The following is a 9,122-nucleotide window of genomic DNA, read 5'->3' as shown; positions in this document are numbered from 1 at the left end:
TCGGCTTTAACATTTCGGTTCATTTAAAAGAAAAATCTAGTTTACACTTTTTGAAAAATGTCCTCACCCAAATTTAACTTCAAATAACTGAAAGCTAATCCTGTATTGCCTTAGTACCTCAATTAACAATGAATGCACAAACAATCCAAAGGTTTTCCTCCTGTTCTGTTGTCTTGGTCTGATTGTGAATCTGTTGTTATAAACCATGTCTTATGTCATGTCTAACTGAGTATTGTCCCATTTTGAGCTCAACATGAAGCCGAGCTGCTTGTTTTTAAAAAGCAGCTGGATTTCAGCCAGTTGGGTGTAAGCTCAGCAGTCTGTATCTTATTTGTGACGTGATGACACAACAACACACTCTTACTTTGACTTTTATAATTTTGGTAGCTCTTTGTATTTCCTGTTTTACATGTTAGCTGCAGGGAATTTAAATGTAATAATCTGTTTGATACCCAGCAGCAGGAGCATTTATTCTGAAAACGATCAGATCTGTGCCAACTAGTGGAAAGTTAAAGCACAAAACTTCTTTAATGGGACAGTTTTTTCATCCATGTTATCATCACAAGTCACATGTTACATTTTATACAGCAGAATCCTGAATTCACTAACGTCCTGTGTCTGCATGTTTCCTGTGCAGCTCTTACTAAACTACCAGCGGTGGCGGAGGGAAAGTCCTGAAATCAGTACCTGTCTGTCTCCTTCCTCGGTGGTTGACCTCCTGCAGACTTCGTATCATGCTGTCCTCCCACAGCGGGACCACAGTGGCAGCAGGGTGCTCATATACAGGATTGGTCTGTATGTGTGTGTGTGTGTGTGTGTGTGTATGCGTGTGTGTGTGTGTGTGTGTGTGTGTGTGTGTGTGTGTGTTCATTGCTCTCCTTTGATTTTAAATTGTGCTAAGTCATGTGAACAGCAGAGGTTGATGCTAAGCTACCAAAGACCTGGTTTTGATTTCTGTTGGGTCACAAAAAGATGACCTAATGATTCCATCATACTGAGCTCCTGAAGGCTCAGATAAAAAAAAAACAGAAATTAGCTTAGATTTCCAAGCTAAGTCATGCCCAAATAGCAGTTAGCAAACCATTTCCACTTCTTTATATCAAAGCACCAGATATCTTTAAAGGCATATGCTTAACGTTTGTGTTGATTGTTCAACTAGAGGACTTTGAGGCTGTCCAACCTGAACGGAGCTTGTGACACCCTATTGTGTAGCCACAGTGATGTAATTCTTATGAAATTACATCCTCTTCCTCTTCTCTGAAATGTTACAGTATGTGAAGTCCTTTGGATTGCATTATATCTGTTTTATGGAATGATTTATCCCCCATGATGTCAGCTACTCAAAATAGTTTCATCAGACCTGTTTCATACTCTTCATGTAAACACTTTTTTGCCTTTGTTCTGTGACACTGTCAGTGTAAAGCATTCTGGGTGAATTATTATCACTTTTACAGCACTTGTGCTTTGACTTTGTCTCTGAAAGTTCATGTTGTCTTAGGGACAGCTGTGGCTCAGTTGGTGGCATCGGTCGTCTCTCAACTGGAAGGTCGAGGGTTCGATCCCCAGCTCCTGCAGCTACATGTCCGATGTGTCCTTGAGCAACACACTTCGTCTGTAGTGTGTGAATGTGATGAGTTAATACTGATGGACTCTTTACTCAGCAGCCTCTACCATCAGTGTGTGAATGTGTATGAATGGATGAGTTAATACTGATGGGCTCTTTACTCAGCAGCCTCTACCATCAGTGTGTGAATGTGTATGAATGGATGAGTTAATACTGATGGACTCTTTACTCAGCAGCCTCAGTACTGAAAATGCTTTATATAAAGGAGTGCACATTAGTGTGTCCTCTCCGCCTCTGTCAGAATATGTTAATCGTTTATGATATACTGAGAAGGGTGTTACTTTACTTCGGCTGTATAACCAGTTTACACCATTATGAGTAAATGAGTAAATATTAAATTATTTATAACCACATGCACTTCATCGAATCATTCTGATCATAAAAAATAACAATCCTCAGTGTACTCTGTGTTACTTACTGTTTTACAATCCTAGATCTCATGTATCTCTGACTTAGTGTCCGTCCAGGAACAGTAAGTCACTTTCTTCAGTGAAAATGCAAATAATTCAACCTGACAACACAACCACCCCAGCACTCAATAGCAGACAGAAAAAGTAAGCAAGAAAACATGGTGGATCATTTATCAGGCACGATCCAGAGGTTTGTGAAGACCCAAACCAGAGCAAAAGCCGGTTCAACAGAATGAAATTAGTTTTTTGTTTCCTCTTCCTGGTTTACGTAAGAACATTAAGGCTGCGCATGTCTACACTGGAGATCTGATAATGGGATAGTGTCAAGCACCTGAAAATAAAGATCCTGGGTCTTTGGGCAGAGTTTTATAAACATAGACCATCATGGTAAATCGCTAAAAAATAAAAAATAACCATAGTTCCAATACAGAGCATGAAACTCATGTGTAGTTAACAGCCTTTGCTCATTTTGAAAATCATGAAAATGTTCCTTAAAAAGACATCGTAACATGATGTCTTAACACTTTGTTTATCAGTGGAGGCCAAAAAATAACATTGGATGTAGCATTAATACTTTATGAGCCTAGTGATTAATATCATTCCCACTGTTGAAACCAACATCATCGCTTTTGATTTAAGTTGTTGATTCATATTAACCCTATTCAGATAAACACACTCACATTAGTATTCTACCATTATTCAAAAATCAAAGCTTGGGATGCCTAAAGCATAGTGGTTAGTGCACACGTCCCATGTGCAGAGGGACAGAGTCCTCCAAGCGGGTGGCCTGGGTTTGAATCTGACCCGTGATGCCTTCCCCTCATGTCATTCTTCAATCTATCGCTCTCTGATTTCTTTTTTTAAGGGTTTATTTTTTGGCCTTTATGCCTTTATTTAGAGATAGGACAGTGGATAGAGTCAGAAAACCGTCCACCGTCCTGTGTCTGTATGAAGGCGTTCAAAGCTGACTGTAGTCCATAAAGGACAGTCTAATAATGCACATTGTGTTTGTGTCTGCAGGGCAGTGGAACCCAAAAGACTGGACGGCCTTCCAGGTGTTTAGGATCAGCCTCATGACATCAGAGCTGATCTCCATGGAGACAGAGACACAGATGAAGGGTCTAAAGGTCATATTTGACCTGCAGGGATGGAGTTTAGGACATGCCTTACAGGTTAACCCTTCCATTGCCAGAAAGATATCCTCTGTTCTGTCGGTAGGTTAAGCACTGTGCTCCTGGTTATAATGTTGGATAATTAACTCTGTATATCGTTCCACACTTTATGTGTGTGTGTATCTGTGTGTGTGTGTGTGTGTGTTCAGGACTCTTTCCCCCTGAAGGTTAGAGGGATCCATCTGGTCAACGAGCCTATGTTCTTCCGGCCTGTCTTTGCCATGATTCGTCCCTTCCTTCCAGATAAAATCAAACAAAGGGTCAGCAGCCTCCTCATTCCACACACTCACACTCACACACATAATCACAGATAGAACTGTCTTTGTTCTTTTAACTTTGTATTCAACTACTCTATCAAAACTATTGGATCAGTATGTTTGTGTTTTTAGTGAAAATATTTCATAAAAACTTGTCAGATTTATGTAGTAATGTAGTAATTCATCGATAACTAGGGTTTTTTGGCTGACTTTTAGGGTGCACTCCCACTAAGCAATCTGTACCGGCTCAAGCACGTTCAGTCAGTAAAGTTGCGTTCATGTTCTCTGTGTTCTCCATTCTAAGAAGGTGAAGTAAAAAAACAACGATGCTATAATGAGAATATTTGCCTTTATATCAATACTATGTGTAGTCAAACAGAGTCACAATCTGAACTAAAGAGTGGAGAAGAACAAACTGGAGAACAGGAAACATGCAGCAGCAGGTTCATTAGAGCACGGAGATCAGAGTGGTCGCGGGAAGACACTTTATGCACCGTGCAGCAGTCACAGGATACAAACATCACTCCTCTCCTCCTATTGGCTCGAGGTGAATTCTCTGGAGAATATCCTGCTGTGTTCTAACATCTGCTCACACAGACTTGCTGCGGTAAAAGTACTAGAGGTCTGGCAGGAGAAAAACCCGAGCAAAAAGTTTGGCTGTTTGCGTTCACAGCTCCTCCTGAGTTTTTCAGGAGATTTCGTATGTGTGAAAAGGGTTTTTGGCAGCTATTTGACAGCTACAAGAAATGTTAGGTTATTTTCTTTCAACTTACTGAGTGCATGAGTTGATGTCGTGAATCAATGTCAGAAAGATAAGTGAGCTTTGTGTTTGTTTTTATCGTCTCTCTTGTATGACACTTTAATGATGATTGGACCTTGGAGGCCTCAAAATAATGTCAATACATTTCAACTGGATTATGCAGATTGCAAATATTCTACAGGAGTACACCACTACATGTATTAATATTTATGTACAGAGGTAACCATGCTCAGGCCCAGTTAGGACTGGAGCAGTGTTAGTGCAGGCCAGCGGGGGACTTGGGACGGGTGACGATCGTGCTTCACCCAGGTACCAGGTACTGGGTCTAGTGTGAGTGCGATTAGTTTGAACAGACTTTGGGTGAATGAAGCACTTGAATCGACCTTAAAAAAACAAACAATAAACAAAATAACCATGGTAACCACTAGCTGACTGTTTCTGCTGAAGTGGTCCTTTCGGCGTTAAACCTACTTCTTCATTTGTTTCTACTTTCTCCTTTGTAGATTCATATGCACGGTTCTGATTACCACGACAGTCTATGCGACTTCTTCTCGCCAGATATCCTTCCTCCAGAATACGGAGGGGAGGGGCCTGGCATAGAAGAGGCATGTCAGGACTGGACCAATCACCTTTTCCAGTCAGAGGGGCTCCTTCAGCAGATTGCGGCTCACCCAACAGGAGACATCTCCATAACTCCAAGTGCCCCACTGATTTCAGAGGAAGTGGACACTGACCATCTCTCTGAGTGGTGACGGATCACACATACCATGCTTTTTTTCTTTGGATCAAAACAACCTAGTGTGCTGTCGGACTGACTCGTTTAAGGTCTGTAGCATGTGAGTACATTCACTGTAAGTTGTTCACGTTGCAGCGATGCTTGCTGCCTGAGTCTTTTTATTTCTCATTATTATTTTGTAGACTTTCCTCCTTTCAGATGTGTCAGGGGAAGGATTCTCCACTCATTTGGAAGCAAGTTAACCTTGTAGGTACATGTAACATCCCAAGAAAAGAGAAAAGTCTTGTGGTGCCATGACCCAAAACCCAACAGGAAGTCAACCATTTGAAGTAAAAATGTGTTATATGTTTGTATTTTTGGCCATTTACAGGGGACATACTTGAATTGAATCATTCCTGGCAAGTCATCCTACCAATTACAAACTTTATACAGAAAAGATGTAAGCAGTGAAAGGTTTCTTAAATAACTTCTGTCAATGGGCGCAGCCTTTAGGGGTTACCTAATCTCATAACAGGAGCTGGGCTGACTGTTATCTACTTCACTTAGTAGACTCACTTTTCTTAAGGACCTTATACAATTTTTACTTTAAAAAACCTGAGCTATTCCCTTCAATGCAGTGGCCACAAGAAATGTAATTTCTCAGCACTGCCTTAGGTTGCTACTCAAAGCTTCAGCACTCCCTTACCTGTCGGTATGTTTCCAAAGGCCCATTCAACACTGGTTTAAAAGTGAATTTAGGCCCAAACTGCGCAGCTTGAGGACCTTATTGGAACTGTTGTTTCTTTCTTTTAATTTTGTATAAAGGAATTTGCATCCTCAAGAGTCCAAAGGTGAAACAAGAATCAGTATTATGAAATTTTGTATAACTTTATAATTTATATTGGGTCTTGGGAATGTTGTGCAAAATAGCTCCTTAGAGCCCCATACAGCATATTTACAAAGTGTACCTCAGCAAGTTTCATCTAAGCGGCAACCTCTGGTGTTGAAAAGTGGCTTCAAATGTCTGCTTCAAACACCAATGGGGGGGGGGGGGGTGTCACTGAGACTGTCTATGGTTTATACAGTCTATAATTTATAGAGTCTATAGTTTAACCAAGATACATGAAGTTTAGTCGGCACAGAGCACTCACACTGGTCAAATGGACTGGACTTTAGGGGGAAAGCGTGCTTGGGCACAGTACTGATTGCCTAATGTGTGTTCACCTTTAGTACGCCAACGTAAACCCAAGTCAGCCATTTTTTGTGTGAGCTTTACTTGGAAAAAAAATCGTACTTATTCCGTCTCTTACAGAAATGATGCAGAATGTTGTATATTTATATGGATAATGCTACACTGTATGAATGTCATATCAAGACAGTTTGTATGTTCTTAAGTAAGACCTGAATAACTGTTAACAGATAAGGTGGACCTCCTGGGTGGATTGCCAGATGAGATACTTTCATGCGTAATAAACTGCTTGACTGTACAATACATGGACGTAGTCTCAGACACAAGCCAGGGGATGGGCTGACAGTGTGATACTACTCTACCAGTCCATACGCTCAAACTTCCTTAAAACAAATCTTTCTGTGAAATCATGTGAACTTCATCCAAGAAGAAAGCCTCTGTAAGAAAGAGCTTGCAGCCAAACAGTAGACTGTAAAATGACAAGCACAGCAAACATCACTCCATAAGGACATTCATTTTATCAGCCAATCAAATGATCCCATTGGTTTTCTTTAGCTGAGTCTGTTAACAGTTTCAAAGTTTACTTTTTTTCATTTATTGTTACAACATTAAGTCGTTAATGTTATAAAACTTGACTATGTGGACCAATAATGTACATATCCACTTTAAACAACATGCTGTAAAAATGTATGATTAAATGTTCACAATAATAAAGAAAATGTTTTAGCGAATAAATGGATTTATTTAATGCTCTTTGTCACAGTTCTGTAATGATGACTCAAATAATGAATTCTAAGATTTCATACTTTGTTTGCAATCCATTCAAAATGTTTCTTCATGAGATAATGTATTTTTAAAGTAAATCTACTTTGCTGTTAGGCAGGTGAGACAGATCCGTGCTTATTAAAGGGTTAACAATATAAAAACTCAAAATGTAAAGAAATTATGAAGTCTTTGTGCTGTCTCGATTATTAGGGTATCTACTGGAATAGAATGAATTCGGGGTGATTGGGAGACAACTTCTGAATGGATTAAGACAGGGGACAGACAGACAGACAGACAGACATGCAGACAGACAGACAGACATGCAGACATGTAGACAGACACAGACAAACAGACAGACAGACAGAATGTGTTATTGTTTATGTCTAGCTGGTTCAAATCTGTCAGAAGATTGCTGATATTGTGGGTAGATATCGTTCTGTCTTTGGGTGTTAATAGTTAATGTTTATATATCTGGGAAAGGGTCTAGATAGAGGAGCGGCGAGACTGAATGTACTTCCAATGTACTGGAAGCAGCAGTGGTCTGGTATGTTATATTTTTGGGGGGATTTGGTCAGAGGTCATGAGCAAGCAATCATTGAGTAGTTGCCCAAGGCTGGTGACTCCTCTCCCACTCCACGTTGGGGAGATGAAGGATTCATTGTTAGCTGTAAGGCTTTTTTTCAGGGTGTTTGGTTCTTCGATCTCAAAGTTTCTCTCTCTGTACACTGTACGGACCTTTGATCGGCGTTAGCAGGTCAGTAAACACTTCTATCAGCCCGGCTTCACCTTGTAAACATTATCTCCCCATAAAGTCTACAAACGCTGAGGATCAATCCAAAGTGCAAGTTCAACCATTGCTTATTTTACTTGCTCATTGAATAGTTTTAATTCTATTTTGAATCTGGTGCATGGTAAAGTTCTTTTAGGTTAATTTTTGGGCTCTGATGTTTTTGTTTAGAGACAGGACAGTGGAGAGAGTCAGAGAGAATGGGGGATGACGTGCAGGAAAGGAGCAACTGCTCACATTTGAACATGGGCTGGTTGGAGAAAGAGTCTCTGAACATTGGGGGAGGCACACTAACCACCAGGCAACCAGTGCCCCCCTGCTTTGATTTATTAATGTTTGAAGTAAGATAAAATCAATCAAACACAGTATTGATGTATTGTGAGTACAGTCAGTGTGCAGAACGATGGTGCAGTTTGAAGTTTGTTAAAGGCTTGGCGATGAGCTCAGTTAGTGCATCATATCTTTTAAATACTATGACTGCAGAAATGACAACACCAATAAGAACTGAGCTGGAGCAAATGAGATGAAATATGATATCATTTTATCACCTGTTTGTTTTATTTATTCACATTTCAACTTCAATGCATTATGTTGACTCCCTGTTAGTAGACTGAGAATCATATATCATTATCAGGCCTCTGCAGAACAACTTTACTTCTCTTTAAGAAATTGTTTAAATGTTACATCTCTTGCCTTGATATAACCTTTTCCTGTTTCATATCGTAGGTAACCTTTATTGACCAGCTGGGATTATGTGTCAAGATTTTTCTGTTGATGTGTTGCAATTCAACTCGATGAAATCCTTTCTTAACAGCTTCCTGTGTTATTTCTTCATTGTGGCTGACAATCAGAAGTGACACAAACTGAGTTTCCTTTGAAGAAGGTGTGCACAAAACAATCGACACCCTTTGAACACTCACAGGTTTAGATTTGACATCATCCTCCATGCTGTGGCTATCGTCAGGAAGCAATTACAGATGCATGACTGATGGCCAGTCTCCTCGACACAGCTCTGAGGGATTTGTTTTTTCTTTTTACAGTTAAAACAGGTTTGTTCCAAAATGTTGTACAAAATTATTCAAAAACCAGAAAGTTATTTAAAAGGGTAATTTTATCGTGAGAGAACAGAAAACAACAACAACCACAAAATAAGTCAAATGCACATACGGATAAAAATGTGACACACATCAGACATCAACCCAAAATGTGCAAATTTTGTAATGATAGTAGGAAACCCAAGGGAGCCCCATCTGACAGCAGGCTACCAGAGGCTTTTGAACTTGAAACCTGAGAAATAGAATGAATTTTGTCCTTTGACAAAGTAAAAGTGCACAAAGCCCCATTTTCAAAAAAAATCTGTATTAATAGAAAATATTGTTTCAGTTGTTACAACATACAGATAAAGTGTTAAAGTGCAGTTCATAGTAGGCTCTACTTGACTTG

At 39.8% G+C, this 9,122-nt stretch overlaps 1 protein-coding gene across 1 annotated transcript in view; it reads left to right on the top strand.

Moving 5' to 3' along the window:
• Positions 1–6,873, top strand: part of ttpa (tocopherol (alpha) transfer protein) — an 8,737-nt gene extending 1,864 nt beyond the window's left edge. The window contains exons 2-5 of the mRNA XM_065954396.1: positions 638–791; positions 3,055–3,248; positions 3,356–3,466; positions 4,727–6,873. Of these exons, the coding sequence (XP_065810468.1) occupies positions 638–791; positions 3,055–3,248; positions 3,356–3,466; positions 4,727–4,975 (708 nt within the window). The 3' untranslated portion in view covers positions 4,976–6,873. The remainder of the gene's footprint in view (positions 1–637; positions 792–3,054; positions 3,249–3,355; positions 3,467–4,726) is intronic.
• The last annotated feature ends 2,249 nt before the right edge of the window (positions 6,874–9,122 follow it).

The sequence above is a fragment of the Labrus bergylta genome, chromosome 4, assembly GCF_963930695.1.
Source record: "Labrus bergylta chromosome 4, fLabBer1.1, whole genome shotgun sequence".
Lineage (NCBI taxonomy): Eukaryota > Metazoa > Chordata > Actinopteri > Labriformes > Labridae > Labrus > Labrus bergylta.
The sequence above is the reverse complement of the archived record's forward strand: the minus strand, read 5'-3'. Positions and strand labels throughout refer to the sequence as shown.